This window comes from Pimephales promelas, chromosome 6, assembly GCF_988280905.1.
Source record: "Pimephales promelas chromosome 6, fPimPro1.hap1.1, whole genome shotgun sequence".
NCBI classification, from domain to species: Eukaryota; Metazoa; Chordata; class Actinopteri; order Cypriniformes; family Leuciscidae; genus Pimephales; species Pimephales promelas.
The window spans coordinates 41,527,501-41,547,344 of record NC_142774.1 but is presented as its reverse complement, the minus strand read 5'-3'; the positions used below and the strand labels follow the sequence as shown (position 1 = coordinate 41,547,344).

General features: G+C 39.0%; 1 protein-coding gene across 1 annotated transcript in view; it reads right to left on the bottom strand.

Annotated features, from left to right (window-relative positions):
- Positions 1-4,491: 4,491 nt before the first annotated feature.
- The window catches only part of gart (phosphoribosylglycinamide formyltransferase), a 24,068-nt gene continuing 8,715 nt past the window's right edge, over positions 4,492-19,844 (bottom strand). Inside the window, exons 10-22 of the mRNA XM_089132583.1 lie at positions 19,308-19,476; positions 18,297-18,531; positions 17,023-17,117; positions 16,118-16,227; positions 14,713-14,911; positions 14,306-14,557; positions 12,316-12,468; positions 10,715-10,918; positions 10,424-10,576; positions 7,156-7,286; positions 6,019-6,160; positions 5,210-5,325; positions 4,492-4,894 (exon numbers count right to left, since the gene is read on the bottom strand). Coding sequence (XP_088988709.1) covers positions 4,697-4,894; positions 5,210-5,325; positions 6,019-6,160; positions 7,156-7,286; positions 10,424-10,576; positions 10,715-10,918; positions 12,316-12,468; positions 14,306-14,557; positions 14,713-14,911; positions 16,118-16,227; positions 17,023-17,117; positions 18,297-18,531; positions 19,308-19,476 — 2,157 coding nt within the window. The 3' untranslated portion in view covers positions 4,492-4,696. The remainder of the gene's footprint in view (positions 4,895-5,209; positions 5,326-6,018; positions 6,161-7,155; positions 7,287-10,423; positions 10,577-10,714; positions 10,919-12,315; positions 12,469-14,305; positions 14,558-14,712; positions 14,912-16,117; positions 16,228-17,022; positions 17,118-18,296; positions 18,532-19,307; positions 19,477-19,844) is intronic.

The following is a 19,844-nucleotide window of genomic DNA, read 5'->3' as shown; positions in this document are numbered from 1 at the left end:
TCGATATCTCAGCTCTGGAAGGGTCTAGACTCGAGCCTCCATTTTTGCACTCAGGTGTAAGTCTCAGTGCCCTCTATCAGAATCTAGAGTTTCGAGAAGATTGGGGATACTTAATTTTTCGCCCCAAAAAAAACAAAACGTAAGGGGTAACACTGTCGTTTTTTTTTCCGGTCGAAATTTTGAGTTTCGATATCTCAGTTCTGGAAGGGTCTAGAGCCTCCATTTTTGCACTCAGGTGTAAGTCTCAGTGCTCTCTATCAGAATCCAGAGTTTCGAGAAGATTGGGGATACTTAATTTTTCGCCCCCCCCCAAAAAAAACGTAAGGGGTAACACTGTCGTTTTTTTTTTCGTGTCGAAATTTTGAGTTTCGATATCTCAACTCTGGAAGGGTCTAGAGCCTCCATTTTTGCACTCAGGTGTAAGTCTCAGTGCCCTCTATCAGAATCCAGAGTTTCGAGAAGATTGGGGATACTTAATTTTTCGCCCCCCCCAAAAAAAACGTAAGGGGTAACACTGTCGTTTTTTTTTTCGTGTCGAAATTTTGAGTTTCGATATCTCAACTCTGGAAGGGTCTAGAGCCTCCATTTTTGCACTTAGGTGTAAGTCTCAGTGCTCTCTATCAGAATCCAGAGTTTCGAGAAGATTGGGGATACTTAATTTTTCGCCCCCCCCCAAAAAAAACGTAAGGGGTAACACTGTCGTTTTTTTTTTGGGTCGAAATTTTAAGTTTCGATATCTCAGCTCTGGAAGGGTCTAGAGCCTCCATTTTTGCACTCAGGTGTAAGTCTCATGGCCCTCTATCAGAATCCAGAGTTTCGAGAAGATTGGGGATACTTAATTTTTCGCCCCCCCCAAAAAAAACGTAAGGGGTAACACTGTCGTTTTTTTTCGGGTCGAAATTTTGAGTTTCGATATCTCAGCTCTGGAAGGGTCCAGAGCCTCCATTTTTGCACTCAGGTGTAAGTCTCAGTGCTCTCTATCAGAATCCAGAGTTTCGAGAAGATTGGGGATACTTAATTTTTCGCCCCCCAAAAAAAACGTAAGGGGTAACACTGTCGTTTTTTTTTTTCGGGTCGAAATTTTGAGTTTCGATATCTCAGCTCTGGAAGGGTCTAGAGCCTCCATTTTTGCACTCAGGTCTAAGTCTCATGGCCCTCTATCAGAATCCAGAGTTTCGAGAAGATTGGGGATACTTAATTTTTCGCCTAAAAAAAAAAACGAAAGGGGCAACACTGTCGTTTTTTTTTCGGGTCGAAATTTTGAGTTTCGATATCTCAGCTCTGGAAGGGTCTAGGGCCTCCATTTTTGCACTCAGGTGTAAGTCTCAGTGCCCTCTATCAGAATCCAGAGTTTCGAGAAGATTGGGGATACTTAATTTTTCGCCCCCCCAAAAAAAACGTAAGGGGTAACACTGTCGTTTTTTTTTCGGGTCGAAATTTTGAGTTTCGATATCTCAGCTCTGGAAGGGTCTAGAGCAGGGATGGGCAACTGGCGGCCCGCGGGCCGCATGTGGCCCGCCTCCTCACTCAGTGCGGCCCGTGGGTCAATTTTCAAATACCATAGAAATGTTGGTTTCATATGTTTTATCGCGTGAAAACGGGTTGCACATCTGAACCAATTCCAAATGTAATGATAAAGTATACCGATAGAGGGCGCCTTCGTGCAAAACATGCTTAGTTGTACGACTCTGACCAGCTTCACTACAGTCAACGATGAAGAGAACCATGAGCGGGAAAAAAAGAAAACTGAACCAAGAAAATTGCACTTTTCAGACGAGATGGGAAACAGACTACCTATTTACAGAATTCAAAGGGAAATGAAATATATCAAGTCGAAAGAGAGAAACAGGATCAGCGATGACGTTCTGTTTCCGCTCATGAGGATTGGCTGCACTAACATTGACATCCAGTCTATTGTACGCCAGCAAGAGAAACCACAAGTATCTCATTAACTGTAAACTTCCCTCTGTAGGTGAGATAAAGCGGCAGCCTATGGTGAAAAGTATGCTTCACTTAATACTTTCTTTAATTTTGTGCCATCAGTAAATGTTTTTTGAGAGCCCACAATGTTTACACTGGAATAATAAAAAAATAATTTTAAAAAGTTTGTTAAAAAGTTATTTAAAAAAAATTAAGTATGGAAATGCAGGTTGGTTCACTAAACATTTCAGAGTCTGTAATAAAGACATACATATGTTTTGTTCTTCTAAAATGGTAGTTTTTTTATTTTCCAATATCCCTTTTATTTTTGTTTTACTTAATAGGCTAATTTTCAGTTTTGTGCAATCATTGTATGTTTTTTGAGAGCCCAACATGTTTTCACTGGAATAATATTAAAAACACAGTAATGCCACAGCAATGTGTCTTTGTTTATGTTAAAAGTTCATTCATTAAAAGAAGCTGAGGAAATAATTGAATATGGATATGCAGGTTGGTTTACTTAGCAGAGTCTGTAATAAAGACATACCTACATATGTTTTCTTCTGAAATGGTACCTCTAATTCTCCAATATCCCATTGGTGGAAGTGCACGTCACATTTGGCCCTCGGATAGTGATGATAAAATATTTGTGGCCCTCGCTATCATTAAAGTTGCCCATCCCTGGTCTAGAGCCTCCATTTTTGCACTCAGGTCAAAGTCTCACAGCCCTCTATAAGAACCCAGAGTTTTGAGAAACTTAATTTTTCACCCAAAAATGAAAAAAACAAAAGGGGTAACACTGTCGTTTTTTTTTTCGGGTCGAAATTTTGAGTTTCGATATCTCAGCTCTGGAAGGGTCTAGAGCCTCCATTTTTGCACTCAGGTTTAAGTCTCATGGCCCTCTATCGGAATCCAGAGTTTTGAGAGGATTGGAGAAACTTCATTTTTCGCCCCCCCCAAAAAAACGAAAGGGGTAACACTGTCGTTTTTTTTTCAGGTCGAAATTTTGAGTTTCGATATCTCAGCTCTGGAAGGGTCTAGAGCCTCCATTTTTGCACTCACGTCTAAGTCTCATGGCCCTCTATCGGAATCCAGAGTTTTGAGAGGATTGGAGAAACTTCATTTTTCGCCCCCCCCAAAAAAAACGAAAGGGGTACCACTGTCGTTTGTTTTTCAGGTCGAAATTTTGAGTTTCGATATCTCAGCTATGGAAGGGTCTGGAGCCTCGATTTTTGCACTCAGGTTTACGTCTCATGGCCCTCTATCAGAATCCAGAGTTTTGAGAGGATTGGAGAAACTTCATTTTTCGTCCAAAAAAAAAACAAAAAACGAAAGGGGTACGTACCACTGTCGTTTTTTTTTTTTTTTGGGTCGAAATTTTGAGTTTCGATATCTCAGCTCTGGAAGGGTCTTTTTTTTCGGTCGTTTTCGTTACCACTGTCGTTTTTTTTTTCGGGTCCAGAGTTTTGAGAGGATTGGAGAAACTTAATTTTTCGTCCGAAAAAAAAAAAAAAAACGAAAGGGGTACCACTGTCGTATTTTTTTTCGGGTCGAAATTTTGAGTTTCAATATCTCAGCTCTGGAAGGGTCTAGAGTCTCAATTTTTGCACTCAGGTTTAAGTCTCATGGCCCTCTATCAGAATCCAGAGTTTTGAGAGGATTGGAGAAACTTATTTTTTTGCCCGAAAAAAAAAACCGAAAGGGGTACCACTGTCGTTTTTTTTTTTTGGGCGAAAAAATAAGTTTCTCCAATCTTCTTGAAACTCTGGATTCTGATAGAGGGCCAAAAGACTTGAGTGCAAAAATGGAGGCTCTAGACCCTTCCAGAGCTGAGATATTGAGATATATATTGAGATCCCGCGTAGAATTTATGAGATTATAAATATCTCAATATCTCAGCTCAGGAAGGGTCTAGAGCCTCCATTTTTGCACCCAGGTCTAAGTCTCATGGCCCTCTATCAGAATCCAGAGTTTCAAGAAGATCAGAGAAACTCAAAATTTCGACCCGGAAAAAAAACGACAATGGTATTTTCGTTTTTTTTTTGGGCGAAAAAATAAGTTTCTCCAATCTTCTTGAAACTCTGGATTCTTATAGAGGGCCAAGAGACTTTGACTTGAGTGCAAAAATGGAGGCTCTAGACCCTTCCAGAACTGAGATATTGAGATCCCGCGTAACATTTATGCCACTATAAATATCTCAATATCTCAGCTCTGGAAGGGTCTAGATTGGACTGAATTGGACTGCAGGCTTTAAATTACGTAAAATGCTCCAGAAGTTAAAAAAGGGGGCTGACATGTGATGTCCATTGTAATGGACACAGGGTCTGAATGGGTTAAAGATATGAATAAATTTGCACTGAAAATCCATTTCTGTATGTACAAAATAAATAAGATCTCGTGTGGAATTGTAAATTAAGATGCTAAAACTGAATATAAATGGCTGAATAATGATGTAATGTTTTAAAACTCTTGTTTTAAATCTAATCCTATGAAAATCCCCTACTCAAAAAAATGTGTTTGTAAATCTACATGATTTAGCTTGGTGTTCATAAAAGAGTGACAAACACAATCTCACTTTAATGCAAGTTTAATGTCAAGAGCAAATTTTACCTCGTTCTGTTACATGCAGAGAATAAAGTTGATCTTGTACATGACAAATAATTCTCACTAGTCAATCTGATTAATACTGTTGATAACTTCAGACTACTGTTAGAAAACTCCGGAATGTAATGAAAAGACATGCGTGTTCATCATCAGTGTGTGTGTGTGTGTGTGTTTATCCCTGAAGGCTGTGGTTCCACACGATCCTCCCGTCGTCCCGAAGTTTCACTGCCCCGCTGGACACCAGCTCTAGGGCTGCTGGGAAGGCTCGATGCTCCGCCTCCCTGATGCGCTCTGATAGGCTGTCTTCGTTGTCAGTCATCAGGATGGGAACCGCCTCCTGAACCACGATCGCCCCGGCGTCCACTTCCTCCTGTCGGAGAGGGAGTTTAACAAAACCACAGGGTTTTCATTGTGAATAAATAATAAAAAAAACCCCTCAAAACTACAGAGTTATTATTGTGAAAAAAAAAAATATTATTTTTTTTCAAAACTTCAGGGTTATTATTGCGAATTAAAAAAAAAATTGTTTTGGAAATGAAAGACAAATGCAAGATAGTGCAAATAATGTGGCGACAGGTTGAATCTGTATAACTCTTAGGATTGCTAGATTACACAATCCTGGATATCTTCTGCTTGATGCTAATGCTAATGCTAACGTTAACACTGGTTTCTGAGAGAGACGTACGGCCACAAAGTGAACGGTGCATCCGGTGAGACGCACGCCAGCCTGAAGGGCCTGTTTCTGAGCGTTCACTCCCTTAAAGGACGGCAGCAGCGACGGGTGGATGTTCAGCATCTTCCCTGAAACACACACACACACACAACCGGCTTAAAGATGAACAAAACCACATTTCCGAAATACCCCACATATTTGTATCATTCTTACCATTTTATTCCTGTCCTCAGAAATGTTATTTTAATATCTCTGAGATACTAGATTTTGATTTAAATATTTTGAATAGTATTTTTATTTAAATGATTTTTTTAGTTCAATTTTAATTTTATTTATTTTAGTACATCAAGTTACTAAATGAAAATTAGTTTTTATATTTTATTTCAGTTGTGTTTATTTTCATGTTTGTTTTATTTCAAGCAAAAAAAAAATCATCCAAATAGTTTATTATGTTTATTTCAAGTCAACATTTTATTTTAAGCTATTTATTTTTTTTCTTAAGTAATATAGTTGTTTTTAATGTAAAATTTTTTATTATTTTAATATTTAATTTTATTATTTTAATATTTTTTTCATTTTATTATTTTAATATTTTCATTTTATTATTTTAATTTTAGTTATTTTAATACATCGAGTTAGTAAATGAAGATTAGTTTTTATATTTTATTTCAGTTGATGTTTATTTTATTTCAAGTAATACAAATATTTCTTAGCCTGAATATACTTCTGCTGTTTAAATATCCCAAACTGCATCATGTGTTTTTGCAGTGGTTTGACTGAGGCAGTGGCGCCCCCTGGTGTTGACGTTCACACACACTCACCGCTCCACTTGCGGACGAAGGGTCCGGTGAGGATCCGCATGAAACCCGCCAGACACACCAGCTCCACCCCGAACTCCTCCAGGACCCGGTCTATGGTGCCGTCGAACTCGGCTCTGCTGCCGTACTGCTTATGATCCACGACCTGACGGACGATCACATGATCAGAATAATACACACACCTACATTCATGCATGCAGACACTTTTATCCAAAGTGACTTAGGCCGGAGACACACTGGCCGTTTTTATTTCGCCTCCCATGTTTCGCCCAACAGGTTAGAGCTTGCACACTTCCTGCATGAGCCGCGCGGAAAAGCGTGCATGCTAGAAATAGAACCGACGACTATTTTTTCCACTGACACGCAAGTGTGTTGGAGCGTTTCCAGGCAAAAAAAAAAAAAATAGGAAAAAGATCTTTGAAAGTCTAGGTTGACATAAATTCAGGTATCAACTCTCCTGTTCGAACTCGTTCATCAAAATGAACAAATCCTTTTCCTGAGTCAACTCGTTCATTTCGTTCGTTGAATGAACCAAATGACACGAAAAAAGATTCGTTCATTCGGATGAACGAGTTCGAACAGGAGAGTCACGATCACAGAACAGAGCAAGGCGAGCATTTGAGCTTATAAAACTTAAACTTTGTTATTTATTTATTAAATGAGCGATCGTTTCGCTTGATAAGACCCTTATTCATCGTCTGGAATCGTTTAAAGCCCTTTGAACAGTTTGCACTGAAACTCTCATTTAGACCTTGAACCGTTTGGTCCCCATTGAAGTCCATTATATGGAGAAAATCCTGGAATGTTTTCATCAAAAACCTTAATTTCTTTTCGACTGAAGAAAGAAAGACATGGACATCTTGGATGACACAGGGGCGAGTAAATTATCAGCAAAAGTTTTTTTTTAAAGTGAACTACTCCTTTAAAAGTCAGAATTGTGAGATAAAAAGTTGCCTTTTTTTTTTTCCGTGGGGGAAAAATTTCCATAATAATCATAATCATAATCACATCAGCAAGAGTGTCGTTTTTTTACAAAATATCTGCAAATATGAGACTGATTACATACAAAAAGAAGTTAATATTTTGACACACCATTGCCTTTTTTGAATATATATATATATATTTGTATTTCATACATACCCGTGTCTGAATGCCGGCCATGGACGCCCTCTTTAACCCCGCGACGCCCGGCCTGTTGGAGATGACCACCACGATCTCCGCCGAGCTCGAGGGCTTCTTCGCCTGCTCCATCAGCGCCTGCAGGTTCGTTCCTGACACACACACACACACACACACACACACAGGATCTGAATCAGAAACTTTTTGTGCATGTTTTCTGACTGAATGGCCCAGCGTGAAATACCCTGATATCAACATTTGATCAAAAGCTTTTGGACGAATACCAATTTGCCAAAGCTAGCTAATATATATATAGCAAATATAGTTTTCTAATAGCTAACTTGTCCCATTATTTTAGTAACAGTGTGTGTTTTGATCGTAGGTGAAATGATGTTGATTGGATCAAATAGGGCCATTCAGTCGGATCATTATTCCTAAAAAATGAAAGGTAAGCACATTTTATCCATGTCCATCGCTTATTTCACCACCCTATGCGAACCTGAGAGGAGGAGATGTATAGACCTTATTCAGAGCAGCGCCATGACAGATATGAAAGTGAGGCTGTGAGGGATAGACTTACTGTGTTTCCAATGGCAACCGCTGTAAAAAGCTGAATAAAGCGGCTAGATTACTTACAATTTTCCACAGCTTACATTGTCAGGAGTTTTTTGTCAACTAAAATTTCTTGGAAAGATATTTTTCCAGTGTTTCATGAGCAGAACAATCCGAAAACACATTAAATAACAGTACAGCCCATTGAAGAGATGCAAGTCTATCCCTCACAGCCTCGCTTTCATTCTCATTAAAAATCAAAGATGGCGCTGCCGTGAATAAGGCGTATTGAGAAGTTAAAGTTATGAATGTTTTTTGTTTTTTTTTAAGATATCAAGAGTAGTTCAAGAACTAGTTGCGCTGTCTCATTTGATCCTCTTATGTCCTGAAACAACAGTGTATAAACACTTATTTCTGCTGTACATCTTAACACACAGCAGCTTTTAGACATTTTGTTTTTTGTTATAAGTCATAAATGATAAGGAGGCAGCCGCTCGCAATGCAAAGTCAATGGAGACGGATTGTTTTTCCCCCGGTGGGCGTGGCCTTCAGATTATGATGCGTTACGCTCTGTCCCACCCCTCCGCTTCCGGCTCATCGGACCTTATTTTGGAAAACAATGTATGGAGGTCAATGGCGAGAGACAACTTATCTTTTTATTCCGTCTGAACGGTGCCCTGAATTACACACATGATGTTTGTCAATTTAAAAGATAATTATGACAGTCAAGAAAGTCTCAGTTCGTCATAAAACAGAAGAGAAACATTTAGTTTTATGTGGAAATCGCTCGATGAACTACTTGGCTTCAGTGAAGTTAGCTTCAGTAGAGTTAGCTTCAGTAGAGTTAGCTTCAGTAGAGCTAGCTTCAGTAAAGTTAGCTTCAGTAAAGCTAGCTTCAGTAGAGTTAGCTTCAGTAGAGCTAGCTTCAGTAGAGTTAGCGTCAGTAGAGCTAGCTTCAGTAGACTTAGTTTCAGTAGAGCTAGCTTCAGTAGAGCTAGCTTCAGTAGAGTTAGCTTCAGTAAAGTTAGCTTCAGTAGAGTTAGCTTCAGTAGAGTTAGCTTCAGTAGAGTTAGCTTCAGTAGAGCTAGCTTCAGTAGAGTTAGCTTCAGTAAAGCTAGCTTCAGTAGAGCTAGCTTCAGTAGAGCTAGCTTCAGTAGAGCTAGCTTCAGTAGAGTTAGCTTCAGTAGAGTTAGCTTCAGTAGAGTTAACTTCAGTAAAGTTAACTTCAGTAAAGTTAGCTTCAGTAAAGTTAGCTTCAGTAGAGTTAGCTTCAGTAGAGTTAGCTTCAGTAAAGTTAGCTTCAGTAGAGTTAGCTTCAGTAGTTAGCTTCAGTAGAGTTAGCTTCAGTAAAGTTAGTTTCAGTAAAGTTAGCTTCAGTAGTTAGCTTCAGTAGAGTTAGCTTCAGTAAAGTTAGTTTCAGTAAAGTTAGCTTCAGTAGAGTTAGCTTCAGTAGAGTTAGCTTCAGTAAAGTTAGTTTCAGTAAAGTTAGCTTCAGTAGAGTTAGCTTCAGTAAAGCTAGCTTCAGTAGAGCTAGCTTCAGTAGAGCTAGCTTCAGTAGAGCTAGCTTCAGTAGAGTTAGCTTCAGTAGAGTTAGCTTCAGTAAGTTAGTTTCAGTAGAGTTAGCTTCAGTAGAGTTAGCTTCAGTAGAGTTAGCTTCAGTAGAGCTAGCTTCAGTAGAGTTAGCTTCAGTAGAGTTAGCTTCAGTAGAGTTAGCTTCAGTAGAGTTAGCTTCAGTAAAGCTAGCTTCAGTAGAGTTAGCTTTAGTAGTTAGCTTCAGTAGAGTTAGCTTCAGTAAAGCTAGCTTCAGTAGAGCTAGCTTCAGTAGAGCTAGCTTCAGTAGAGCTAGCTTCAGTAGAGTTAGCTTCAGTAGAGTTAGCTTCAGTAAGTTAGTTTCAGTAGAGTTAGCTTCAGTAGAGTTAGCTTCAGTAGAGTTAGCTTCAGTAGAGCTAGCTTCAGTAGAGTTAGCTTCAGTAGAGTTAGCTTCAGTAGAGTTAGCTTCAGTAGAGTTAGCTTCAGTAAAGCTAGCTTCAGTAGAGTTAGCTTTAGTAGTTAGCTTCAGTAGAGTTAGCTTCAGTAAAGCTAGCTTCAGTAGAGTTAGCTTCAGTAGAGCTAGCTTCAGTAAAGTTAGCTTCAGTAGAGCTAGCTTCAGTAGAGTTAGCTTCAGTAGGGTTAGCTTCAGTAGAGTTAGCTTCAATAAAGTTAGCTTCAGTAAGTTTAGCTTCAGTAAAGTTAGCTTCAGTAAAGTTAGCTTCAGTAAAGTTAGCGTCAGTAAAGTTAGCTTCAGTACAGTTAGCTTCAATAAAGTTAGCTTCATTTATTGAGAGGATATGTGCACCTTTGGGGTTTGTAGTCTTTGTAATTTTGTATAACTGTGACTTTCTTGACTTTAAAATGTATCTTTTAAATTGACAAACATCATATGTGTAATTCAGGACACAATTCAAACAGATCAAAATATTTGCTGTGTCTCGCCATTGACCAACATACAATATTTTCAGAAATAATCCCATGGTCGAGCGGAAGGGGAGGGGCTTCGGCTCTCTATAGCGCTGGTTTAGGCCGACTCTGAACGAGGAGTACATTAGTTCGTCCACTAGGAGTTCCTCCAGCAGAAATCGGTCCTTGTTCCGAAAACCAGGAGCTTCCGCCAATAGTTCTAGGAACTATGAAACGGTTCTTCCCCTAGTGTAACTTTCCCCAACCCTGATCAGGACAGACAGCACACACACACACACACCGGTTCCTGAGATCAGCACGGCAACTCGGGTCCTCTTGCGCGAGGATTGTTCCCCATGAAGAGACCCGTTCTGCAGAGCGCTGGTGTCGGGAGAGCGACCCGGACTCTCCTTCAGACTCCGCTCCAGGTTCCTGATCAGCACCGGCTCCGAACCTACATGTTCAGCAGAAACACACACACACTTACTCAGATCGTATATATTCAACAGCAGCAGAAACACACACAGACTGACTCAGGTCCTATATGTTCAGCAGCAGCAGTGTGTGTGTGTGTGTGTGTGTGTGTTCTGACCGTGTTGTCTGTGAGTGAGTGACCCGATGACCCAGGCCTCCTCTTGGGCTCTCAGGAGCCTCAGCACCCGTTGGCCCTCAGGTCTGCTGACCACGAGCACGGCCCCCAGGCCGAGGTTAAAGGTGCGGCTCATCTCCTCCTCCGACACACACCCGTGAACACACAGCCACGAGAACACACACGGGATCCTCCAGCGCGACGCGTCTGAAACAAAGCGGATCAGAGAAAACATTACAATATTACCGTCACAAACACACTCTTAAACACAATCAAATATTACCGTCCAAAACTTTCCCAAAATAAATAAACTTTAACTTTATTTGTAATGCCTTAATATAATTATACACACACATATATACACATAGATATACATATATATTAAATAAAGTCAAATTAAGGACTCATTTTTAGATTTTTAATAAAATTGTACAAAATTATACCTTATCTTCATTTAACTGCATTTATCGGTCACTGAAAGGCAGAATATTACCGGTAAGTTTATTATATTATTATGAAATCAGAATATTTGGTTACATTTTTTTTTAAATTATATTATTTATTAAAATGTATTTATTAAAAAATTTGTTGCAAATTTAATTATAAACCCGTATTAAATTCTTGCTTTCTGTGATTGAAGTGCAGTTTATTATTTAATTTTATGAGAACAAAATAAATTCAGTTTGTATACTTCTATTTTCTATACTTAATTTTGTAAAAAAAAAAAATAAAAAAAAATAAAAAAATCTGATTTAGCGTTATTTGTATTTAAATTGTATTACAAACTAACTTATTGTGACTGTGTGATTGACAAACACAGTTTATCATTACAATATTTTTGAGAACAATATTAATTCAGTAATCAGGTGTTGTGGTTGTTTTGCACAATTGAATCTGCAAAATCATGTCAAATTAATTTAACATTATTAGTTTTAATTACAAACCCTGACTTATTTTTGCTGATTGATTGACACAAAGCTTATCATTATACATGATATCCATGTATCAGTGCAAACTGTTCAAAGAGCTTTAAACGATTCTATAAAGGACTCGTTTATCAAAAATGAACAAATCTTTTTTCGTGTCATTTGGTTCTTTCAACGAATGAAATGAATGAGTTGACTCAGAAAAAGACACAGAGCATCACAGAACAGAGCAAGGCGAGCATTTGTGCTTATAAAACTTAAACTTTGTTATTTATTTATTAAACGAGTGATCGTTTCAGATAGATAAGACCCTTATTCATCGTCTGGAATCGTTTAAAGCCCTTTGAACAGTTTGTACTGAAACTGTCTTTTGGACCTTGAACCGTTTGGTCCCCATTGAAGTCCATTATATGGAGAGAATCCTGGAATGTTTTCATCAAAAACCTTAATTTCTTTTCGACTGAAGAAAGAAAGACATGGACATCTTGGATGACATGGGGGCGAGTAAATTATCAGCCAGTCTTTTTAAAAATGAACTACTCCTTTAAGCAGTTTATCATTATAATAGTTATATGAGATCAGAATACAAACTCTATAATCAGTGATTTTATTTTGTTTTAAACATTCAATTGTGCAAAAAACACTTTTATTTTGATGTATATTTCCTCTCTCACTCACCGAGGTCCACTGCCAGCTCTGGCGGGAGAACGCGAGGGATGTTCTCCAAGAGCCCGCCTCCGGTGATGTGGGCGTAGGCCTTCACGGCCCCGCTGCGCAGGATTGGCTGAAGCAAACGGCTGTAGATCTTGGTGGGCGTGAGCAGGACGTCACCTTCAGACACAGAGCAGACGTGAGGACTCAAACACCAGTGCTGCGATAATACATCCATGCATCGAGAAATGACTGAATCGTTTCTTTAGTTTTAGTTTTTCTCTCTCAAAAAATAGATCTGTGTTCAACAAAGAGTTGTGACCCTTACACATTTTGTCTATCAAGATAATCTTTTGGTAAAGTTTTGGTACATAATTTTCACTTATCAGAAGGGTCTTTGTAGGGAGAATGTAATTTTTATATTACACATGTAATATTTTTCAATTAATTTAATTTTGTATAATTATAATATTTTTTATATATTTTTATTTTACTTATTTCTTTCTATTCTATTAATTTATTTATTTTTTGCTATTGGATTGAGTAGGGAGATCATGTAAGGGATAAATAATGGACAATATTTTACTGTCTACCATTTATGATGTGTTATTTTGTATTGTCATTTAAAACCAATAAAAACATTGAGTAAAATTTATACATTTTGAAGCCTATATAAAGATTTTAAAAAACAATCAGACACAATAAAGTTTAAAAAACACAAGATCTAATGTCATAGATCAAAACATGAACATATTTAGAGGTTTATCACCACAGACCTTATTTCAGGCGATTTAGCATAAACCCGTTCAGAAATCCCATAGGCTTTAGAGCGAGGGAACCGGGAGTGCTAAAATGCTAACTCACTTCCTCGTTTGGCCTAGAGAGTGACGTCATCACTTCGGCACTCTATTGCGAATATTAAGCATTTGGTGAACAGAAAAGATTATTTACCATAATCCGACATGTTCTGTGTGCTCTATTGATCCGTCCAACTAACAAAAAACAGTTAAAGGGATAGTTCACTTTGAAATTAATTTTTGATATGTTTTAGCTTTTAGCATTTCGTGTCTTAGACCATCAATGTGTACTTACATTTACGAGTCATTAAATCATGTTTAATTTGGACTTCTCTGTGCATGCTTTTTAAGGTGGTGACCATAGACCTCCATTATATGACTGACACACAACAACGGTTTGACCTAAAAATATAAAAATTGAAAATACTGTGGAAACAAAGACACCTACATCTTGGATGCCCTTGAGGTAAGCTAAAACATATCAAAAATTAATTTCAAAGTGAACTATCCCTTTAAAATCAGTTCCCTATTAGAGCCCGACCGATAAAGGATTTTGAAGGCCGATACCGATACAAATATTTTTGTCCCTACATTGCCTTATAATCATCAGTTGCTGCCTGCCTTCTAAAACCTACTATTCAGCGATTCTAAATCCATTACAGAACGACAGTCTGCAACAAACACTTGGGAGTCGTTGGATTTCACACACGTGTAAAAGAAAAGCTAACTTTTCTGCACAAGATACGTTTGATGCTTTTTCTCTATGTCTAAATGTTCACTCCTCGCAAGTATAACTTACATTTTACAATGCAGAGACTGTAACTAGAGATATGTTAGTTATAACTACAGTATTCATTACTTTATTTAGGCAGAAAAAGTTCATTGTGGTTTCCAAGCTCATTAATGTTAACGTTGGAGATAGTGGCATTACCTTGCTTTGTGGTTAGCTAGTCTATGATGAGCCATAGATAACATCATACTGCAAATTGTAAAACATACATTTTCAATATAACAGGCCAAGGAGAGATGATTGAAGCGTGTTTTGTACATTTTTATTTTATTTTTTAAATATTAATTTATCGGCCATTATAACTGCCGATACCGATATTTAGAAAAATGCCTAATATCGGCCGATAATATCGGTCTGGCTCTATTCCCTATTTTCGTTTGTGTTAGTGTTGGTCCAAACGATTTCCGAGCGCATCTCGGACTCGTCATACCGATGGTCTGTCCCGGGCGTCCGAACGGAGCCGGCGAGTCGTACTGCAGGTCGAGCCGCTCCAGGACGGCGCGCACGAGGCTGAAGCCGTTGCTATGGAGACCCGACGACGCCACGCCGATGAGCAGATCCCCCTCCGCGATGTCCCTGAGTCTGGGCAGAACGGCCCCGCGCTCCACCGCCCCCACGCAGAAGCCCGCCAGATCGTACTCCCCGGGGCCGTACACACCCGGCATCTCCGCCGTCTCTCCTCCTGCACACACACACACACACACACCTCGTCTCACACACAGATTTCTGCATCAAAACAATTCATATACAACCATGCACAAATATTTTTTGGTTTATGCTCAAAACAGCAACATTAGACACTAAGTGTGTGTGACACGATGAGTGTGTGTGACTGACCTATCAGCGCACACCCGGCCATCTGACAGGCGTCTGCGATTCCTCCGATCACAGAAGACGCGACTCCGACGTCCAGACGTCCACAGGAGAAGTAGTCGAGGAAGAACAGCGGCTCCGCTCCCTGAGCCAGAACATCGTTCACACACATCGCCACCAGATCCTGTCCCAGAGTGCCGTGCAGGCCGCACGCCTGAGCCACCTACACACACAGATGATGATCCGGTGTCACTGAAGCAAAACTTATAAACTCAGAATTCATTTTGTGAAAACAGTTTTAAAATTGAACGTTGCGTTACCATAGAAACGGTACTTATTTGATCAGGCTCCTCCCCTTTTGGGCATCATTATATTTCATAATTTATGATCAAAATCTTTTCTAACCCTAACCCCTTAACTGTCACGTCCCGGGACGCCTAACTTTACTTCACTATATTTCTATTAAATCTTAATCGAATTATGACAAATTATATATCATTGGAAAGGTCTAAGACTTCTATAAAGATATTCTACCCCTGTTTTGTGTTGGAAGAGTAATTGATGGATTTATGACAAGAGTGCACCTCAAAAAAATCTGCATCATAACAGGAGGTCTGAAAAATGATATATATTTATATTATTCTCTAAAATATAATATTATTTTTTATATCACTTATTTTAGTAGTTATCATAAATTAGGCATCATTTGAAAGCTTATAAACTCAGAATTCATCCTGTGAAAACCGTTTTATAATTTACCATAGAAGCGGTACTTATTTGATCAGGCTCCTCCCCTTTTGGTCATCATCATATTTCATAATTTATGACCAAAACCTTTTCTAATCTTGACAAAACACATATTGTCAGAAAGGTCTAAGTCTCAAGGTGACAGAAGTGATATTTGGACAGAAATGTATTAATTTGTTAAGGCAGAATGTATACAACTAAATTAAATAGAATTCAATGGCTCCCAGTGGCTATTTTTGGTACTACGCCCAAACAAAATCTCATGGGAACTTCAATTTTTGTGATATCAACTTCAAATTTGGAACATAACTTGGTTAGATGTATGGCTTTGATTTTATAGTAAAAAATATTTGGTAAAATATATATTTTATATAAAATAAAAAAAAGATATAGTACAATATATTTGATTTACTGTGAATTTAAACTTCCATAACTGTTTCATACTTTCATTTTTTGAAGTGTTTTCACTTCAGTAATAATCAGCTGAGTGTGTTCTTCAAAACAAGACCAAACATGGGTATAGTCCAAAGCACTCATGAATTACAACCATTTCAGTTTGAATAGTGCATTCTCAAAAAGGGGGGTGACAGCGAAGGGGCTAACCCACAGACACACACACACACACACACACACACACACACACGATGATGATCTGGTGTCACTGAAGCGGTTCACACACTACCTTCAGTTTAGTTCCCACTCCGTCCGTTCCGGACACCAGGATCGGGTCGATGAATCCTGCAGCTTTCAGGTCGAAAAGCCCCGCGAACCCGCCGAGCTCCGCGTTACACCCTGAACGCATTTAGTGATTAGTAGCTAGCTAGTAATTAATAACTCAACACTGGTTGTGACACACACACACATACACAGTCTCTCTCACAACCACACCTTTAAATTGAGGTTAGTGATTTGAACAAATCTCCTCTCACATCATAAACATGTTCATAACCGTATGACAGTAAATGTGGTTTTGTTTGTAGTTTGATTGACAGGCTGAAAGTAATGTTATTATGACTGACAGCGTGTTGAGTGATGTCGTTTGTGTCTTTGATCTCAGGAGCTTCCTGTCAGAAGAGTAAACCGCACATCAATCACTCAATCAATGAGACGAGAACAGATTTCTGCTTCATATCGCATGTCAGCCATCATTTCTACTAAAGAAAATGACAAAAACAGTAACGCACAGAAACTTGGAGAAGTAACTCTAATCTAATTACTGGTTTGGAAACGGTAACGCGTTCGATTACTCGTTACTGAGAAAAAGTGTTCAGATTAGAGTAACGAGTTACCGGCATGACTGGACCCAACACTGGTTTTGACACACAAACTCTCTCTCTCTCTCACACACACACACTCTCTCTCTCTCTCAAATATAAGCATATTACAGTAAATGTGATTTTGTTTGTAGTTTGATTGACAGGCTGAAAGTAATGTTCTTAAGACTGACAGCGCGTTGAGTGATGTCGTTTGTGGCTTTGATCTCAGAAGAGTAAACCGCGAGTACACACACATCAATCACGCACTCAAGAGAACACTAAAAAAAGAGAATAAAAAATAATTCTGAACATCAGCGATGTGAGAGGTCACCTGGTCGAGACGTGGCCTTGGCCAGAGGTTTGATCAAGTCCACGAGTGTGTTCCCCGCGCTGATGTCCACGCCACTGTCTTTATACGTCAGTCCTCTGTGGGACAAACACAACGCATCAAGCTCTTATCTGCACAAACACACACTGCCATGATGCAATGATTACTGCTTAAAATCAGAGAGAGTTCCCTGTTTAAAGGGAGAGTTCACCCAGAAATGACAATTAGCCCATGATTTACTCTCCCTCGAGTCATCACAGTGAACATCACAGTACACTCTTCTCTCAGACGAACGTAATCAGAGTTATATTAAAAATGTCCTGGCTCTTCCAAGCTTTATAATGGTTGTTTCTGTTTTGAGTCATGCACATTTATGATGGATAAATGCACTTTTATGACAGGCGGATGCACTTTTATGATGGACAGATGCAATTTTATGATGATAGATGCACTTTTATGATGGACAGAAGCACTTTTATGATGGATAAATGCACTTTTATGATGGACAGATGCACTTTTATGATGGACAGATGCACTTTTATGACGGACGGATGCACTTTTATGATGGACAGAAGCACTTTTATGATGGACGGATGCACTTTTATGATGGACAGATGCACTTTTATGATGGACGGATGCACTTTTATGATGGACAGAAGCACTTTTATGATGGACGGATGCACTTTTATGATGGATAGATGCACTTTTATGATGGATAGATGCACTTTTATGATGGATAGATGCACTTTTATGATGGATAGATGCACTTTTATGATGGACAGATGCACTTTTATGATGGACAGATGCACTTTTATGATGGATAGATGCACTTTTATGATGGACAGATGCACTTTTATGATGGACAGATGCACTTTTATGATGGATAGATGCACTTTTATGATGGATAGAAGCACTTTTATGATGGACAGATGCACTTTTATGATGGATAGATGCACTTTTATGATGGACAGATGCACTTTTATGATGGACAGATGCACTTTTATGATGGACAGATGCACTTTTATGATGGACAGATGCACTTTTATGATGGATAGATGCACTTTTGTGAGGATAGATGCACTTTTATGCATTGAAGAACAAGGACATTTTTTTAAATAACTGATTGTATTCGTCTAGGATGACTTGGGGGCGAATAAATCATGGGCTGTCTTTTTGACTTTGTTTAATAGAAAAAATGTATACAAAATCACAGATGTAACACTAAAGATTTAATATCAGTGTTACATCTGTGAACGGGCTACAGTGTGAACACACACCTGGAGCGGGTGAGGTACGTGATGGCGCGGTGGCCGATGTCGCGCCGGTACACGGCATCAGGGAAGCTGATCGCGGCCACGGCTTCATTGGCGCAGCGTAAGGCGTTCTGAAGAGTGGGCCGGACCGCGGTCACAGTTAAGACACGCCCACCACTCGTAAGAACCCCGCCCCCTTCCTTGAGCACAGTGCCTGCATGGAACACCTGAACACCCATCTCCGAAACCCGGGACAAACCTGGAGAACACAGCAATGATTCATTCACTTGACATCAAAACTGCCCAAGCAAAGTCAGTCTCTGCGCCTCAATATGCCTACTTGTGTACTGTATACTATATAGTGTGGAGAGGAACACGCTAGTACTATAGAGGATTTATGAATGGAAGCGACACTGTGGTAGATCACATGACAGAGAATGTAGTACCCCTGAATTTCATTCCTATTACATTGTATAGAACACACTCTTTTTTTTCTCAAAGCAAGATTTCAACCAAATTTAGTACCAGTGTGTGATATCGGACACAGCAAGTCTGATGTAACCATGTAAAAAAAAAATTATTACAATATAATATTATTAGAATACTATAATATTTCATAAAAAAATATACATTATATAATTAATTTTATTATTAAGGTACTATTATAATATTAAGTATAATATAATAATATAACATAACATGTCCCAGATTATAAAAGACAGAAATACACTGGGACTCTTATTTTGAAATGCTTATGCTTTACTACTCCCAGCTGCTCATTCATAAAAATAAGGGAGATGAAATATGCACTCCCACAACCATCTACTACAACTATGTTTTTTACAACAGGGTTGACTGTTTATATTGTAATATGTTATAGATGTTTGTATGAGAGCATCTCCCTCATTTTTATGAATGAGCACCAGACATGTCAAAATAAGAGTCCGATGAACTTGGTGCGAGAAAAATGTGGGACTTTTTAAAATAGAATAAATAAAAATAAAATAATAAAATAAAATTAGTCAGGTAACGCACCGGAGACCTCCAGACCCTTCTTATATGAGCCGGGATATCCTCCGCTGGCCATGACCACAGTGACGGCCGCACCGTCCTCCATCCACTGCACCGGACTCGAGCTCAGGTCCGACCGGAGTGTGTTCTTCAACACCTCATATAGATCAGACTTCAGCAGCGGCATCAGGACCTGACAGACACACACACACACACATTCAAGTGGTTATTCACCGTTTAATCTTTTCCCCTTCTGCTGTGGACCACCGAGTCTGAATCAGTGAACGATTCTGATTCTTAGAGTCGGTTCATTGCAATGATTCAGTTGACTGGATTCACAAATCTGACTCTTTCTGTGAGGAACAGACTGAAAATACTGAAACGCTGCGATCAGATCAAATGGATTAACTGTGCTTGAATATTTTCAGCCAATCCCTCACAAAACGCATCACATGACGCCAAAAGAGTTGTAATGGGTCATTCGGACTTCTGTTATGATGCTTTGTGTATCATTTATGGAACAGGGCTACAAGCCTGCAAGGCATTAAAACGAAATAATTT